The sequence below is a fragment of the Podarcis vaucheri genome (genome assembly GCF_965113315.1).
Source record: "Podarcis vaucheri genome assembly, chromosome: 18".
In the NCBI taxonomy this organism is placed as follows: domain Eukaryota; kingdom Metazoa; phylum Chordata; class Lepidosauria; order Squamata; family Lacertidae; genus Podarcis; species Podarcis vaucheri.
Window position 1 is genome coordinate 7,455,215 of NC_138756.1, and position 19,381 is coordinate 7,474,595.

General features: G+C 48.7%; 1 protein-coding gene across 2 annotated transcripts in view; it reads left to right on the plus strand.

The window, feature by feature from the left end:
* SH3GL1 (SH3 domain containing GRB2 like 1, endophilin A2) overlaps positions 1-19,381 on the plus strand; it is a 52,265-nt gene that overhangs the window by 11,985 nt on the left and 20,899 nt on the right. For both annotated transcript variants that reach the window (XM_082206608.1, XM_082206607.1), the window contains exon 2: positions 19,258-19,326. In XM_082206608.1, coding sequence (XP_082062734.1) covers positions 19,258-19,326 — 69 coding nt within the window. The remainder of the gene's footprint in view (positions 1-19,257; positions 19,327-19,381) is intronic.

The following is a 19,381-nucleotide window of genomic DNA, read 5'->3' on the forward strand; positions in this document are numbered from 1 at the left end:
TCTCTGCAGCGGCTCCCCATCTGCAGACGCTCTCCCCAGGGAAGCTCGCCTGTCCTCTTCGGTGCATATCTTTAGACACCAGGCGGAAACGTTTCTTTTCTCCCAGTAAGCAATCTACCGTATTTTTCGCTCTATAAGACGCACCAGACCACAAGACGCACCTAGTTTTTGGAGGAGGAAAACAAGAACAAAAATATATTCTGAATCTCAGAAGCCAGAACAGCAAGAGGGATCGTTGCGCAGCGAAAGCAGCAATCCCTCTTGCTGTTCTGGCTTCTGGGATAGCTGCGCAGCCTGCATTCGCTCCGTAAGACGCACACACATTTCCCCTTACTTTTTAGGAGGGGAAAAGTGAGTCTTATAGAGCAAAAAATACAGTATGTCCTTGGTACTGTGTTTTTTTTTTTAAGCTGCTACCTGTCGTCCAGCCCCCCACCCCAGGGGTGAGCAAACCTTTTCAGCAGGGGGCCAGTCCACTGTCCCTTAAATCTTGAGGGAGGGACGGACTATTTGGGGGGGGGCAATGAATGAATTCCTATGCCCCACAAATAACCCAGAGATGCATTTTAAATACAGTCATACGTCGGGGTGAATGTGCTTCGGGACAAGCGCATTCGAGTTGCGCTCTGCGGCAACCCGGAAGTAAAGGAGCACGTTACGTCCGGGTTTCACCGCTTGCGCATGCGCAGACACTCAAAATGACGTCGCACGCATGCACAGAAGCGGCAAAAAGCGACACGTGCGTGCACAGATGCGCCTTTGCTGGTTATGTTTGCTTCTAGATGCGAACGGGGCTCCGGAACGGATCCCGTTCGCATCTAGAGGTACCACTGTAAAAGGACACATTCTACTCATGTGAAAACACCAGGCAGGCCCCACAAATAACCCAGAGATGCATTTTAAATCAAAGGACACATTCTACTCATGTAAAAACACACTGATTGCCGGACCATCCGTGGGCCAGATTTAGAAGGCGATTGGGCCGGATCTGGCCCCTGGGCCTTATGTTTGCCTACCCCATGTGTGCAGTAAGTCATAGGCTGAGCTCACGTTTCATGAAATGTTTGTGAGCACTGCAGAAGAAGGTTGAGTGACAGAATGTCCGTCGAGAGGGAAGGGAGAGGCCAGGAATGTTTTAGCAAGAGGACTGGGTTTCCGGAGCTGACCGAAAGAAAATTGGCCACGGATGGAGCAGGGGAACTCGAGGGATGAATAGAGAGGGGAGGTCAACATCTTGTGGGAGAGGGGAGTGGACAGGCAGAAGAGACCAGGATTTGGTGCCGGGGAGCAACAAGGAACTATTCAAACAGGAGGCATATCAAATGTGCTCCAAACAGGCCGAGCTTGATTTGGCCTGAATCGCGATGACCCGGCCGGACCTTTCAGAGTTTGTTCTTTTCCACAAACAGGTGTAGCAAGTATTAAATCTGCTTGCTGTGGTTGTGAAGCCAGGTCTACCTTTCCAGAGCCTTGCAAGACGCTCCCCTTGATAACCGCAGAGCTGGGGGGCCCACGCTCCCTCCTTCCCCAAGAGCGCAGTTTCATCCTTCTTGCTGCGAACATCCTGAGCAATTAATGTGCTGCCCGCCGTTTGCTTTTGCGTGGTGGTTCTTCAAGTTTTCCTGCCCAGAAGTGCCCTCTTTCCAGAGCGAATTTTCTGTCTATTTGTCCATCTAGCCCAGAATTCTCTACTCTGACTGCCAGCAGCTGAGAGAGCTCTTCACCATCGCCTGATATTTACAATTCTGACCGGCAGCATCTCTTCACAGTCCGGGCCAGAGCGACATCTTAGCTCTGCCAGCTTAGATCCTTTAACCAGAGGTTTATTTTTGTCTCATTTCTTTCCTGGCTTTGCCCTCCAGAGAGATCAAGCTGGTACATGATTTCCTCCTGTTCTTCACAAACAAGCGCACACTTTATCCTCTCAGCTGGAGAGAAGGTTGCGTCGGCTGAAAGTGTGTGGCTTAAGATCACCTGGTGAGCAGCAGTTTGATACAGGGGTAGCCAACATGCCCCCCACAATGTGGTTTTCGACACAAATATTCACTTCTTAATGGAAGTATTTCCAGTTCGCGTCCAGCCTGCACCCCAAAGGAACTAATTCTGGTTCACATTTGCCCCTTTGCAAAGCGAACTAATTTGGTTCGCCTTCAGTTCTCCTAAGCCAGGGGTCAGCAAACTTTTTCAGCAGGGGGCCAGTCCACTGTCCCTCAGACCTTGTGTGGGGGCCAGACTATATTTGGGGGGGAATGAATGAATTCCTATGCCCCACAAATAACCCAGAGATGCATTTTAAATAAAAGCACACCTTCTACTCATGTAAAAACACGCTGATTCCCGGACCGTCCGCGGGCCGGATTTACAAGGCAATTGGGCCGGATCTAGCCCCTGGGCCTTAACAATGACCTAAACAATGATTTTCTCCCCCAGCCTTCAGAATGTTGCAGGCTCATGTACTGATGTGTAAAAATACGCTTTGGAAGAAAACATCAAACCCATATGTGCACATAAATATGAATAGTTCAATTTATATCCCCCAGCATTTAGGATAATAATAATAATAATTTTTATTTATACCCCGCTCTCCCCAGCCAAGGCCAGGCTCAGGGCGGCTAACAAGCAATAATAAAAACAAGTTGAATGAATACAACTTAAAAACAAAATTAAGGATCTTGAAGTTTCAAGGCCCAAAGGGCTAAGATGATGATGATGATGATGCAAGAGAATGGACGTGAAGATCAGCTAGGAATCATTCAGAATCCAACTCCCGAAAACAATCTTTAATTCACGTTTCGTTCGGCCAGCAGTTAGGAGAACTGCTTTCAACTGCGGTTCGGAGGTTTTTTGCACTAATTCAGCAAACGTTAAGCCAAACTAGTTCACCCTGCAAGCATTGATCGAATGACAATTCCCAGCATCTTTGACCATTCCAATCACAGCTACACTTCCTCTAGTAATGCAATTTTTTGTTGTTGCCTCTACTCACCTGGAAACATAATTTGCTCGCCATAGGTGACCATGCAAAGTTGCTTTAAGCTAACCAGACTCCTGTTTAGTTTAAGCATGGAGGAGAGGGGGGGAGTTGTGTGTGTAGCTATTCCGTAGCTGTATCCCCAGAGCTCTTGCTGTTAATGATTAGTCCCCCCTTTGAGGGAGACGAATAACTATGCCTAATTAACCTTACTCCCTCGGTGTTAGATTCTTTTCCTGGCTCTTGCATGCATGCGTCAGTAGCCCCCCCCCCCCGCATCCCATTTAAATTTCTCTCTCTTGAAAAAAAGTGAGTCAGCAGCTCGTAAGGGGCGGGAAGGAGAGAATTGGGAAGGAGATCCCAGCGCTGCAGCGAAAAGTGGCTTTATCTGGGCCAGGGGCCAGGCCTGGAAAATGTCATCTAAAGTGGAATACGGACGTGGGCGGCTGTACGTTGCCGCCCTCTTTCCCCCAGAGATCTTTTCTTGCAAGCCATGCAATAACCTTTCTCCAGATGCTGATGCCGTCTCTTCCGCCCTAGGAAATTCTGTCCACAGAACTACGTTTCTTTGTAAATAGATACCGTATTTTTCGCTCTATTAGACGCACCAGACCATGAGACGCACCTAGTTTTTAGGGGAGGAAAACAAGAAATACCGTATTTTTCGCTCTATAAGACTCACTTTTCCCCTCCTAAAAAGTAAGGGGAAATGTGTGTGCGTCTTATGGAGCGAATGCAGGCTGCGCAGCTATCCCAGAAGCCAGAACAGCAAGAGGGATTGCTGCTTTCACCGCGCAGCGATCCCTCTTGCTGTTCTGGCTTCTGAGATTCAGAATATTTTTTTTCTTGTTTTCCTCCTCCAAAAACTAGGTGCGTCGTGTGGTCTGGTGCGTCTTATAGAGCGAAAAATACGGTAAGAAAGGAACGCAAAGCATCCTGAGCGAAGAGGGAGCGCTCCTCCATCTTCGCTCAGGAGGCTTTGCGGGTCTATCTCTGAAGCCAGGAGAGCAAGCGGGATCGGTGCGCACCGATCCCTCTTGCCCTCCTGGCTTCAGCGAAAGCAAGCCTACTGGCTTTCCCCCCACCTCCCGCAGGAGCCGCACGCTCTTTAAAGGGAGCGTGGCTCTTGGGGGCTTTTCTGGGAGGTGGGGGAAGGAACAGCCGCTGTTCTGGCTTCTGGGATAGCCCGCGAAGCCTCCGCAGGCTTAAGCCAAGACAGCCAGTGGGATCGCAGCGCTGCAATCCCACTCGCTGTCCTGGCTTCTTGTTTAGCCGCGCGCAGCCTCTCCCGGGCAAGGGGAGCCTTCATCCCCCGTCCAGGTGAGGCTGCGCACGGCTAAGAGTCCCCCAAGAGCCGCCCTCCCTTTAAAGAGCGTGCGGAGTGTGTGTGCGCGGCTCTTGGGGGCTTTTCCCCCGAAGAGGGAGAAGGGCAGCTCTTTAAAGGGAGTGCTGAGCAGAGCCTCCCGCCTGCATTTGCTCCATAAGACGCTGCCAGGGAACTGACATCGGAGCCAGAGGCAGAGGGAAGGCTCTCAAATGATGCTGGAGAAGGGCCCAGCAGGGAGAGAGGCAGCTCCACAGATGGGGAAGCAAATCAGCGCAACACCAGGGATATAGAGGGGCTGATGGGGGAATCGGCGAGAGGGCTCCAGGACTCTTCACCGGACACCAGCGGGGAGAGCACGGATCCTCCGCTACCCACGCCCTCCCTGCGCAGAAGACTTCCGCGCAGAGAGAGTAGGAGGAGACTTGGCGTCAAACAACTTTTATGTTGGAAAAGATTTAAGAAACGCCCACTGACGGATTCTGCTAGCGACTGAGGCAGCCACGAAGTGAAGGGCTGTCCAGACTGAAAGGTTTAGCAAGGCAACAAAGCCTGGAGAGGCGGCAACTTACGCACGAGCAACCCATACACATTACAGAGGCACACACATTTCCCCTTACTTTTTAGGAGGGGGAAAGTGCGTCTTATAGAGCAAAAAATACGATACGCCGTGCGGGTTGTTGCTGTTGCTGTTTTGCGCTGTGCAGAATGCACACTTTGGCACCTCGTACGCAGTCTTTGTCTTTCCTTATGCACCTGGGGTATGTGTGTGTGTGCTGTGCTAATTTAATAATGTTTCCTTGGTGGCTTACCAAGCAGTATTTAATTACTATTAATTAAAAGCAAACAAGAGAAATAAGAGCCTAAGGGTTGCATCCAAAACAACACCAAGACACCGACCATTCCCTGCAAGGATTTTTGTTGGTGCAATGGGATACCCACCTCGGTTTCAAATGCCAACTCTCTAGGTATTCCCTCAATCCTCTGCCGTAGATTCGGGGAGGTGGAGTTTCTGTTCTGAAAATCCTTCCACCGATGGAACACCCTGTTTAGATCCTGCCCTAAGATGCCCTAAAAAACTTCTTACAACCGCAACACTTTGCAGCTCAGGTTAAAACCACACTAAGCCCTCAACAGCTCTAATGCAATTAAAAAGCCCAAGAGAATAAATAAGTAAAAAATTACAACCATACTTGAAAGCATGCAACGGTATCGCAGTAAAAATCAAGTCTACTGCTTTTCTTGGTCCCAGGCTCTCTTTGATTCCCTGACCGGCTGAGATCTGCATGTGACTTTCGAATGTGGGGAGAATTTGGCATTGGCTAGAATTCTCCCTGAAATTTCCCTATTTCAATGCAAGAGTTAAAATGCCAATACAGATGAAAATTGCCCCGACCTATGTAGGCTTGTCTAAGCAAGGATGTTTTCCTCTGGTGTCCAAAAGGCCGTAGATAAGGAACAAGGCGAGCTTCTCTCAGGAAGCTATTGCATTACTGGGCCCACCACCAAGAAGGCCCCGTTCTCTAGTAGCTTATCACTTCACTTTCTAGAACAGGGTCTTTGAAGGAAGATCTTAGTGTTCAGGTAGGCAAACATGGCCACGTGAACAAACACCGATCGAGGGGTGTCGTGCGGCCGAGAGCTGTGGCTCTGGCCTGTTGTTCTCTTCCAAGTGTACAGACAGCGGGAGGAAATTTGGACTTGTATCTAGGGCTGGATTGATCTGTCAGTTTCACTTTCTCCCGGTTGTTCTTTTTATTCTAGTCTTAAGTTCACATTTCGACATCAGTTTGAGATTTATTATTTTTAAGCCCTCCTAAAAAGGCGCAGGTACACACACTTGTACACACAGGTTTGCCTAAAACACGTTTGCAAAGCAGTTGCCCCAATATAACACAACATGTTGTCACAAATATATACACTTGTAGGCACGCTTTACCCCAGTACTGTATATGCATGTTTTGCACGTGCTACTTGTTTGGAGAATTGTGCTGCAGAATTCTGAGCACACTTTGAAGGATGTCTGGGTTCCCTTCCCCCATGTTGTTTCAGGAATTAGGGAGGTTTGCCCTTAAATGTGAATTGCATTGAACCCCTCCCATCCCATCCATCCCTGGTTGTAAATTTTGCTAGGACTAAATCCAGTGCAATTGATGAACCTAAATCAGTAGAACATGAGACTCTTAATCTCAGGGTTGTGGGTTTCAGCTCCAGGTTGGGCAAAAGATTCCTGGCTTGCAGGGAGTTGAACCTTACAGTCCCTTCCGCCTCTATAATTCTATGATTCAAGTAAGGGATCCCCTTTTAATTTCAGTGGGTCTACTCTGAGGATAGCGACCTTTGACTACAACCTTTCGTAACTATGCTGCTGTGGGACGGAATATTTTCCAAAACGGGAGATTTTCTGTGAAATGTTTCATTATTACAGCGATGTACAACTGGTCAGCCGCGGGCTGAAAGCAAGATGAGCTCCGCAACCCCATAGTAGCCTTTGACTGGACTTAACCGTCCAGGGGTCCTTTACCTTTAAAGGTAAAGGGACCCCTGACCATTAGGTCCAGTCGTGGCCGACTCTGGGGTTGCGGCACTCATCTCGCTTTATTGGCCGAGGGAGCCGACGTTTGTCCTCAGACAGTTTTTCTGGGTCATGTAGCCAGCATGACTAAGCCGCTTCTGGCGAACCAGAGCAGCACACAGAAACGCCGTTTACCTTCCCGCCGGAGTGGTATCTATTTATCTACTTGCACTTTGACGTGCTTTTGAACTGCTAGGTGGGCAGGAGCAGGGACCAAGCAACAGGAGCTCACCCCATTGCGGGGATTCGAACCGCCGACCTTCTGATCAGCAAGCCCTAGGCTCTGTGGTTTAACCCACAGCGCCACCCGCGTCCCTTCCTTTACCTTTACCTTTACCTTATATCATGCCACTTAGTTGCATGGCATAATTTGTTTGCTAAATAAGTATGCTAAATCAGATCTCCATTTATTTGGGGGTCTTGTACCTTGGGTGCAATGGGACCCTTCAACAGTGGAATGGTTTTACTCAGGAGGTTGTGGACTCTCCTTCCTTGGAGGTTTTTAAGCAGAGGTTGGACGGCTATCGGTTTATATGAGATTCCTGCATTGCAGGGGGGTGGACTAGATGACTCTGGGATTCCTTTCAAACTCTTATGATACTGTGATTTCATGGGACAAGGCAGATGAGGTGCTGTGAACGCTTGAAAACCCCACGACTTACTTAGCAAGATTTGTACCGTAGATAAAACCCACAAGCAGCTTACCTAGAATATAAAAACACGCTAAAATCGACGTCAAGAAATAAGTTTATAAAAAGCAAAATGACTACGGTCGACATTTCAAAGTGTGCATTCTGAACTAAAAGTGGATTCAAGCGCAGATCGACTTCGCATGTCTAGGTAGGCTTGCACAGACAGAAACATTTTGGGCGTCTGCCAAAGCCCAACGCCTAGCGTCAGTGAGCAGGGAGCCCCAGATTGTAGGAGCTGCCAGGTGGAAAGATCTCGGCTTCTTACGTAATGCCAGTTCCGCAGATCAAACCGGCCGTGTGGGGTAAAGGCTTTAAGCTGGGTAAACACTTGCTAAGAATTGTTGCTCCGTCACGAGGGCCAGAAACCAGCGAGTTATTTAGGAAAAAGAACAAATCGGCATGCATGGTGCTAGCAGTACGCACAGCCCAGAGAGCTCAAGTTTGGAGCAACGTAAAGTGGAAATAATTTCCCCCGATTCTCCTAGCAGAGTGTTTGCTGGGGCCAGGCGCAGTTCGTTCAGGGCAACCTCTTAAAAGCCCTAAAATAATAAATCTTCAGCAGGTGTTGTTGTTGTTTAGTTGTTTAGTCGTGTCCGACTCTTCGTGACCCGCTGGACCAGAGCACGCCAGGTACTCCTGTCTTCCACTGCCTCCCGCAGTTTACTCAAACTCATGTTGGTAGCTTCGAGAACACTGTCCCACCATCTTGTCCTCTGTCGTCCCCTTCTCCTTGTGCCCTCCATCTTTCCCAGCATCAGGGTCTTTTCCAGGGAGTCTTCTCTTCTCATGAGGTGGCCAAAGTCTTGGAGCCTCAGCTTCAGGATCTGTCCTTCCAGTGAGCCCTCAGGGCTGATTTCCTTCCGAATGGAGAGGTTGGATCTTCTTGCAGTCCATGGGACTCTCAAGAGTCTCCTCCAGCACCAGAATTCAAAAGCATCCATTCTTCGGCAATCAGCCTTCTTTATGGTCCAGCTCTCACTTCCATACATCACTACTGGGGAAACCATAGCTTTTACTATACGGACCTTTGTTGGCTGCCGAGTAATCTCAGCTGCTCCCCGAGAAGCAGGCAGCTTGATCAAAAAATCAAATGCCCTGCAAAAAGCTCATCGGTCGCTTCCACGTGGCCTGCAAGAGGAAACGCTTTGAAAATATTTTTGCTTGTTCTCAGCCTTGGCGGAGCTCCTCTTTCAGCACTTTGGTTTATTTTTTCGGGGGGTGGAAAGTACATCCTCCTTTTCACATGCGGTTTCCTCTGCCGCATCCCATCGAACTGCAAGCCCATCACTTTCTGAAGTTGGCGGCTGTTGACAGGAAGCGGACAGGTCCAGCAGCCCAGGCTTGAGTTGGCTGAAGCCAAGATGCCCAGGTTGCAAAAGGAATAAAGCAAATCTTGTTTCCCTGGGTCTGGAGCAGCGCTTTGGAGAACGGAGGGGGAGGTCTCTTCTTTGGGCATCTGCTGGTAGCCCTAGGAACAAACCCTGCCTCTGAAACCCTACATTTGGGGGCCGGGTCTGACCCATAGCTGTCAACCTTCCCATTTTTTGCGGGAAATTCCCTTATTCCAGCGCCGTTTCCTGCTGCTATCCCGGATTGTTAGATATCCCGTAGACTGTTCCCGGGAGAGGTGAGGCTGCTGATCCCTTACAGTGGTACCTCAGGTTAAGTACTTAATTCATTCCGGAGGTCCGTTCTTAACCTGAAACTGTTCTTAACCTGAAGCCCCACTTTAGCTAATAGGGCCTCCCGCTGCTGCCACGCCGCCGGAGCCCGTTTTCTCTTCTCATCCTGAAGCAAAGTTCTTAACCTGAAGCACTATTTCTGGGTTAGCGGAGTCTGTAACCTGAAGCGTATGTAACCCGAAGGTACCACTGTATTTTCGAGGCTGCTGATCCCTTATTTTCAAATCTGAAAGTTCACAGCTATGGTCTGGCCCCCGGGTCTTAGTTTGCCTACCCATGCTCAGTCTAAAGCAGGGGTCAGCAAACTTTTTCATGCAAAACTTTCACACGTAAAAAATGCATTGCTCATCGAAGGGAGCCGGTGGGGTTATCCAATTCCATTTAACTCAGGCATAGGCAAACTCGGCCCTCCAGATGTTTTGGGACTACAACTCCCATCATCCCTGACCACTGGGCCTGTTAGCTAGGGATCATGGGAGTTGTAGTCCCAAAACATCTGGAGGGCCGAGTTTGCCTATGCCTGATTTAACTGCTGCAGCAGGCGGAATGCTAAAATTTGGCACGTGAGGCGTTCCAGGACTCCTGGCTTCCCCCAAAGGAGTTTGGAAACAGCGTTTTTATGCTTGAGAGTTGAGACGTGCAGTACAATTGAGACTGCAGCCAAGCGCTCCAGAGGAGACTAAGCCAAGCCATCCAACTGCCTGGAATGCAGGGGTGGGCGGGGTGAATTCCCCCCCCCCTTGACACACTTGGACTGTACTCTGGTTGCAGGAGGGAGGAAAGAAGGGGTCTCACCAGGCCGGCCAAGGAGGAGTGGAAGCCGTGCCTGTGGAATGCAGTCTGGGTTCTGCCAATGCGCAGCCCGATTGAAAAGCAAAAAAAGCAAAAGCAGCCATGCTGGTACGTAATAAAGTGTGGTCTTAATAACATAATAAACTGAGCCTCTTGGGCTTCCTGATCAGAAGGTCGGCGGTTCGAATCCCCGTGACGGGGTGAGCTCATGTTCCTCCGTCCCAGCTCCTGCCAAGCCAGCAGTTCGAAAGCACGCCAGCGCGAGTAGATAAATAGGTACCCCTGCAGCGGGAAGGTAAACAGTGTTTCCGTGCGCTCTGGTTTCCGTCATGGTGTCCTGTTGCGCCAGAAGCGGTTTAGGCCTGCTGGCCACACGACCCGGAAAGCTGTCTGCGGACAAATGCTGGCCTTAAAGCGAGATGAGCGCCGCAACCCCATGGTCACCTTTGACTGGACTTAACCGTCCAGGGGCCCTTTACCTTTTTGCTTTTATCTAAACTCCAACATCCACAACAGGGCAGCCCCTTTCTTTAGAGCCCAGCCAAGTTGTCAAAACTTTCTGAAGGCAGCCCTGTTCTGGGAAGCTTTTAATGTTGTTTCATTATACTTTTTATGTTCTGTTGGAAGCCGCCTAGAGTGGCTGGGGCAACACTGTCAAAGGGGCAGCGTACAAGTAACAAATGGTTGCTGTTCTTGTTGTTTTGCCTCAGGTGGAGAAACAAGCTGGGCTGCCAGTGCTCATGTTATAGGTACCTTTTGCCCATGTTGCTTCACTTGTAAATAGAGATGTGAAAACTTGGAAATCCCCCAGAAAAAAATACACCCCCCCTTCATTTTTCTTCCCTCTTCCCCGAGCCCTCGCACCTGTAGTTTCAGTGTGCCATGCACATAGATAAAAAGGTAAAGGGACCCTGACCATTAGGTCCAGTCGTGACCGACTCTGGGGTTGCGGCGCTCATCTCGCTTTACTGGCCAAGGGAGCCGGCGTACAGCTTCTGGGTCATGTGGCCAGCAGGACTAAGCCGCTGCTGGCGAACCAGAGCAGTGCATGGAAACACCGTTTACCTTCCCGCCCGAGCGGTACCTATTTATCTACTTGCACTTTGATGTGCTTTTGAACTGCTAGGTGGGCAGGAGCAGGGACCGAGCAATGGGAGCTCACCCCATCACGGGAATTCGAACCGCCGACCTTCTGATCGGCAAGTCCTAGGCTCTGTGGTTTAACCCACAGCGCCACCCGCGTCCCTTATGCACATAGATGGCACTATGATCACAATGATCATAATGATCACAATGATCATAATGATCACAATGATCACAATGAGTCGTGGTAAGGGTTTTTTCTTTCTTTACATTCTCAAAGCTGCAGGCGTCTCTTTTGCACATCTCTGGAGAGCATGCTTGGAGCTAGAAGGACCTGAGGGTTCACAGAAAGCTCTGAGCAGGCCTGCTCCCCCTTGCAGCACTGAAAGCAATATGTTTCCTTGTTCAGCAGCGTCAATTGCTGATGTGCGGCAAAGATTTCAATCTCTGGCCTATTAGGGCTTCTTAGGAGCACAGAAAGCTGCCTTGACACTAAACCAGTCTATAGGTCCGTCTAGGTAAAGGTAAAAAGATAAAGGACCCCTGGATGGTTAAGTCCAGCCAAAGGCGACTATGGGGTTGCGGCGCTCATCTCGCTTTCAGGCCGAGGGAGCCAGCGTTTGTCCACAGACAGCTTTCCGGGTCATGTGGCCAGCAGGACTAAATCGCTTCCGGCACAATGGGACACCGTGACGGAAACCAGAGTGCACGGAAACGCCGTTTACCTTCCCGCCACAGTGGTACCTATTTATCTACTTACACTGGTGTGCTTTCGAACTGCTAGGTTGGCAGGAGCTGGGACAGAGCAACAGGAGCTCACCTCTTGTGCGGATTCGAACCGCCGACCTTCTGAACAGCAAGCCCAAGAGGCTCAGTGGTTTAGACCACAGTGTCTAGCTCGGTCCTATCTGTAGTGGGTCTCCAGACCTCCAGGGATCGCGCTACACCCTGAGCTCCAGGCTCCGGGAAAATAGCTAGAGCACTTTGCACTGGGTGTAACTAGTTCAAAGTGAAAGTGCCAAAGAGAGAAAGTTGCACACAAACGTGCAGATCAGCCTAATATTTATCTGCAGTCCGCAGCGCACTGTGTGCCCAAGTGAGTCATTTGTTGAAACTTCATGATAGCAGGATGTTTGTCTGTGTGGTGGGTTTTTTAGGTAAGGCATGTGTGCCACAGTTAGAAACTCAGATATATCGGCTAATCAACAAATGCCAACTTGAACCTGGGTCAGAGTCACGCACAACAGAATGTCTGGGCGCCATCTTTTCCCCTTTCATTATTATTTTAGTTATAATTATAATTAATTACTTTTCTATAGCACTGTATGTTTTAAAGATAGGGACGCGGGTGGCGCTGTGGGTTAAACCACAGAGCCTAGGACTTGCCGATCAGACGGTCGGTGGTTCGAATCCCCGCGACGGGGTGAGCTCCCATTGCTCGGTCCCAACTCCTGCCAACCTAGCAGTTCGAAAGCATGTCAAAGTGCAAGTAGATAAATAGGTACCACTCTGGTGGGAAGGTAAACGGCATTTCTGTGCGCTGCTCTGGTTTGCCAGAAGTGGCTTAGACATGCTGGCCACATGACCCGGAAGCTGTACGCCGGCTCCCTCAGCCAATGAAGCGAGATGAGCACCGCAACCCCAGAGTCGGTCACGACTGGATCTAATGCTCAGGGGTCCCTTTACCCTTTACCCTTTACCTTTATGTTTTAAAGAAAGAGACTCAAGGCGGTTTACAACACCTTAAAATATCCAATAAAACAATCCAGAATAAAACAACTTCAAGCTTGAAGGAATATATTTCAGATCTTTCTCTAAGTGGTGTTTGGCTTTCCGCAGATTTATATACCTACTTAATTTATAGAGCTGCCCCATAACATCTGGACTCTAGGAAGCCAGGGTGGTGTCATGGTTAGCAGCGGTTCTCAAGCTGTGGGTCCCCAGATGTTGTTGGATTACAACCCCCATCATCCCTGAGCTCTGGCCTTGCTAGCTAGGGGTGATGGGAGTTGTAGTCCAACAACATCTGGGGACCGACAGGTTGAGAAAGGCTGGGTTAGAGTGTCAGACCAGGACCTGGAAGATCAGGGTTCGAATCCCCGATCCGTCACGAAGCTCTTCGCCTACCTCATAGGGTCATTGTAGGGATTAACTGAGATGGGGGCTGAACCATGTGCTCCCTGGAGAAAAAGGTGGGAGATAAATTACTGCTCTTCTGCCACCTGCTTAAGGAAGCTGGAAGGGCCAGCCAGATGGAGATGTCTGTCGCCAACTTGGCTTCCAAAGATCTCCATGTGGCCGCAGTTGGGCCCACGCCCAGCGCCTAGGGAATTTCTGTTGCCAATGTGTACAGCTCTTGTGCCACAGATTTGTGCATGGGTAGATGTTGCCCTCCCTCCTCTTTACAGGATCCCTTCTCAGGAAGGGCCTTGCCACTCAGTACAGTGGTACCTCTGGATGCGAACGGGATCCGTTCCAGAGCCCCGTTCGCATCCTGAAACGAACTCAACCTGCGTCTGCGTGCGTTGCGATTCACCACGTCTGCGCATGTGCGCGACGTCATTTTGAGCATCTGCACATCCGCGAGCAACAAAACCCGGAAGTAACGCATTCCATTACCTCCGGGTCGCCGTGGAGCGTAACCTGAAAACTCTCAACCTGAAGCATATTTAACCCGAGGTATGACTGTATCTAGTGATGTATGGAAGTGAGAGCTGGACCATAAAGAAGGCTGGTTGCCAGAGAATGGATGCTTTTGAATTCTGGTGCTGGAGGAGACTCTTGAGAGTCCCATGGACTGCAAGAAGATCAAACCTCTCCATTCTGAAGGAAATCAGCCCTGAGTGCTCACTGGAAGGACGGATCCTGAAGCTGAGGCTCCAAGACTTTGGCCAACTCAGGAGAAGAGAAGACTCCCTGGAAAAGACCCTGATGCTGGGAAAGATGGAGGGCGCAAGGAGAAGGGGACGACAGAGAACGAGATGGTGGGACAGTGTTCTCGAAGCTATCAACATGAGTTTGACCAAACTGCAGGAGGCAGTGGAAGACAGGAGTGCCTGGCATGCTCTGGGTCCATGGGGTCACGAAGAGGCGCACACGACTAAACAACAATAACGACTGTATCGGGGCTGAATGCTTCATCTTAGAAATTGCAGTGTTGGAAAGGGACCGCGAGGGTCATCTACTCCAGCCCCCGGCAACTGAGGAATGTTCTGCTCAGTTTGGGGCGTGAACGCATGGCCCTGAGATGAAGAGTCTTGTGCTCTGCAGACTGAGACCCTGCAAGCAGCCTCCCGCCTCCCCTCCAATGCCATTGCTTTTCCCATAGAAGCGGGTGACCCACCAGAGATGACCTTGCCGGTGGTGGTGGAAGGCAGGCAGGAAGGAAGGAGGGGAATTGTCATCCTGGTGGGGACTACATCCGAAGGAGCACCTGCCCTCCCATTGACCTTATTTTGCACTGGAACAAACAGATGTCATCTTGCAGAGAAGAGTTTTAACCATAGAGAAGGACCTCTACAGTGGTACCGTCCCGTCCATGGAATCACTTCCCCGCGGAGGCTCGCGTTTTCGGCACTTTGCCCAGACCTTTCTTTAACTGAGCTTTAAAACTCCGGCGGCCTTTATCCTCTTGTTTTTATAGGCTCAGCTAGAGCAATGTTTGTTCTGCGTTCGTCGCAACGATGGACGTGTTGTTGCAGGAGCGCGGCAGAGAGGAAGGTACAGAGACGGAAACGAGAAAAGGGGAAGACCAAGCTACAACATTTTCCTTTTTTGAAATCATTTTTATTTGATTTTGCCAAATACATATCCATATCCACGTATGGAGATTTCTCTGAATCTTGAGACGCCCCCCACCCCCTCCGTGGGTCCTATTGTTAACATTTAAAACTGCATATTATTCCGTAGCCTATATTCCATATCAATCCATATTTTCCATAACGTTTGTTGCATTGCAAGTGAGATTAAAACCCTGCTAATGTTTTCATCTGCTTGCAGTGGTCCCCTAGGTAGATACTAATCCCCCCATTCTTTTTTGTCCTAACCAAGCTACAACATTCTTCTGATCAGATCCCCACCCTTTTTCGAAGGGAGGAAGGGAGATAAAGAGAAAAGGAAGGAAGGAAGGAAGGAAGGAAGGAAGGAAGGAAGGAAGGAAACTCTAGGTTAGGTTGGCATGCACTCTACATGGGGCTACCTTTGAAGGTGACCCGGAAACTGCAATTAATCCAGAATGCAGCAGCTAGACTGGTGACTGGGAGCAGCCGCCGGGACCACATAACACCGGTCCTGAGAGATCTGCATTGGCACCCAGGACGTTTCCAAGCACAATTCAAAGTGTTGGTGCTGACGTTTAAAGCCCTAAACGGCCTCGGTCCTGTATACCTGAAGGAGCGTCTCCAGCCCCATCATTCAGCCCAGACACTGAGATCCAGCGCCGAGGGCCTTCTGGCGGTTCCCTCATTGCAAGAAGCAAAGCTATAGGGAACCAGGCAGAGGGCCTTCTCGGTGGTGGCACCCGCCCTGTAGAACGCCCTCCCTTCAGATGTGAAGGAAATAAGCATCTATCCTATCTTTAAAAGGCATATGAAGGCAGCCCTGTTCTGGGAAGTTTTTAATATTTAACACTGTACTGTTTAACACTTGATTGGGAGCCACCCAGGGTGGCTGGGGAAACTCAGCAAGATGGGCGGGGTATAAATAATAAATTATTATTATTATATTATTATTATTATTATTATTATTATTATTATTATTATTATTATTATTATTATCCTTCTGTCTTGGAAGACAATGGAGGAATGCGCTTTTTGGAGTGAAGTCAAACTGTAGGATGGTCGCGGCTCCTGCTGTGGCTATAGAAACTTGTGGGAGAGACATGTCTTCTTGCCGCCGGGACCAGTGTTAGAAATTAGCCAGGCGCCTTTTGCTCCTGGCGTGGGTCCAGTTGGGACTCCGTGGAGATTACTGGGCACCAGGTTGGCCATTAGAGTTTAAAAACCCGTGCCTTAGTCCGTAGCTAACGCCATTTCCTTTTCCACCGGGTGCGTCTCTCCTTCTCGCGTACTGGGACAAGTGAATTGCTGCAAGAGCAAGGTGCAGTAGAGTGATGTAGTTGAGGTTGTAGGATCGTCGCATCAGAAAGGTCTTTGTTGCACAGAGGGACGCAGGTGGCGCTGTGGGTTAAACCACTGAGCCCCTCTTGGGCTTGCCGATCGGAAGGTCGGCGGTTTGAATCCCCATGACGGGGTGAGCTCCTGTTGCTCGGTCCCAGCTCCTATATTTAAATGCATATTTCATACCTACAGCACAGCGCCTTGGAATGTTCTTGTCAGGGAACTGCCATCAGCTCAGAGGCGAGAGGTGGAAGGGGAGTTGTGTTATACGGAACCTCTGAAAATTTTCTATCTCCCAGGACATTCTATACAAGATCTCAAAGTAGCTGTTTTACTACAAAGGAATTTCAGAAATAGACTGGAAAGAGAAGCTGCTGAATTGCAACTCATTACCAAACTTAAAACCATGGAGAGACCTGGTCTGAACAAAGACATTGGATTCTTATCTCATTATACATGACTAAGCCATTTTTCACCTTCTCACCCCTTGCCTTTTCCTGTAAGACCTATTGCAGTCGTTAAGAGTCGTCAACAGGCTCATCCCAGCTATCTGCCAATCTCCCATTCCCACCACCCTTCTGAGTAATACCCCTCCCCACCTTCTCACTATATAGAAGGATCTGGCAACTTCTGTTTCAGTGTATCTGAAGAAGTGTGCATGCACACGAAAGCTCATACCAAGAACTAACTTAGTTGGTCTTTAAGGTTCTACTAGAAGGAATTTTTTTATTTCGACTATGGCAGACCAACACGGCTACCTATCTGTATCCGAAAATCTTGCAAAGCAGTTCCTCCTCTGGTGAGCAGGAAAGCCCCACCTCCAGTGGAGAGGAGGTGGTGGGACCAGGGGATGCTAGGGAGAGCCTCAACACCAAGCCTGAGCAAACCGGAAAGGAGGGGAGTACCCCTTTGCCAGCGCCCATTCTGCACAGTAGGTTTCGGCGCAGGGAGGGGAGGAGAAGGTTGGGGGTCACGCGACTGTTATGCTGGGGGAGGTACAAGGACCGACCACTCCCAGATTCTCCTAGTGACTGAGCCAGACATGAACTCCCAGATTCTCCTAGTGACTGAGCCAGACATGAACTTGTGGCGCTCTTCACTGTAAATAGTTTGCACTAAGAATAAAGCCTGGAAAAGACAGGTTGGAGTCTTATTTTTTTATATAACATTTTTATTGAATTTTCACAAGTTTTAAGAAAACACAAAAACATAGACATACATAACACCACACGACACAAATAACAAGTATAATTTCAAATCCTTATTTTGTTAACATCTTTCACTGACTTCCCCACATCTCCCCTTCTTGTATCCCAATTCCCATAATTAGCTCAGCAAGTTCTTATTCCCCACTTTTACCTTATTAATGTCAAACTTTATTCATCTCAGATGCCCAATTTTAACTTATGAACCTCAATTTAGACCCCAACACTCATCATTTACACCCTTTTCTAAGGTCGACCCAAATTCCCTTTCACAAATTTCCCAATTTTTATAATAATTACAAAAGAAAATACCAAAAGAAAAAACCATATATTTATACACCCTTTGGATTCCAAAACTCTCACCCCCCCCCTTTCCCGGTTTCGATCCCAAAAGTATCTCTCAGTCATCAGCTCTCAGCCTGGGGATCTTACATCCGAGAAGACAGGTTGGAATCTTGCCTTGCTCTCGAGCAACGACACCACCACCTGACAGTTCTGAATGCTAGAAAAAAATTCCAAGGACCGTTTGGAACTGAACACTGAACACAATTGGTGGATTCTGTGAAGGGATGAACACGAACTGGAATCACTTCCGTTTTGGACATCTTGAAATTGAACTAGTTCCTTTTAAAATGTGCTCTCTAGGCTCTGTCACTAGCAAGCTTCCTTGCTTACCCAGCATCTTTGTGATCTGTTCTTTCCTAAGTGAAACTAGGTTGTGCTTGGAATAAGGGTGTGAATCATAGAATCGTGGAGGTGGAAGTGAACCCCAGGTCTAGTCCCACTAAAGCATCCATGAAAGATGGCCATCCATTAAATGTGTTGCTTTTTAGTTGTTGAAATAAATAAAAAAATTGTCCAGTAGCACCTTAGAGACCAACTAAGTTTGTTCTTTGTTGTTGTTTAGTCATTTAGTCGTGTCCGACTCTTCGTGACCCCCTGGACCAGAGCACGCCAGGCACTCCTGTCTTCCACTGCCCCCCGCAGTTTGGTCAAACTCATATTAGTAGCTTCAAGAACACTGTCCCACCATCTCATCCTCCGTCGTCCCCTTCTTCTTGTGCCCTCCATCTTTCCCAGCATCAGGGTCTTTTCCGGGAGTCTTCTCTTCTCATGAGGTGGCCAAAGTCTTGGAGCCTCAGCTTCAGGATCTGTCCTTCCAGTGAGCACTCAGGGCTTATTTCCTTCAGAATGGATTGGTTTGATCTTCTTGCAGTCCATGGGACTCTCAAGAGTCTCTTCCAGCACCAGAATTCAAAAGCATCCATTCTTCAGCGATCAGCCTTCTTTATGGCCCAGCTCTCACTTCCATACATCACTACTGGGGAAACCATAGCTTTTACTATACAGACCTTTGTTGGCAAGGTGATGTCTCTACTTTTTAAGATGCTGTCTAGGTTTGTCATTGCTTTTCTCCCAAGGAGCAGGCGTCTTTTAATTTCGTGGCTGCTGTCACCATCTGCAGTGTTCTAGGTTCTAAGTGTTCTAGGTATAATCTTTTGTGTGCATGTACACTTCTTCAGATACCATGCACACAAAAGCTTATACCCAGAACAAACTTAGTTGGTCTCTAAGGTGCTACCAGACAATTTTTTAATTTATTTCGGCTGCGTCAGACCAACACGGCTACCTACCTGTTTTTAGTTGTTGTTATGGAGAAAAAAATCCTCAATAAAAGAGCAAGATAATTGAAAGGTACTCAATCTGTTTCTCCTACAAAAAAAAGTAAGAAAAAAAAGTTGACAATTCTGAAATAGTGTGTTAACTGAGCGGCTGCCTTTTGAAACGTGCTTTGTGTTTGTTGTTTTCCTTAAAGATGGTCAGCGAGAAGGTTGGAGGAGCAGAGGGCACCAAGCTAGATGAAGACTTCAAGGAAATGGAAAAGGTGAGTAGAGGAAAAGCAACGTTGCACATGGGTGCAATGCGGGGATGGCACATTC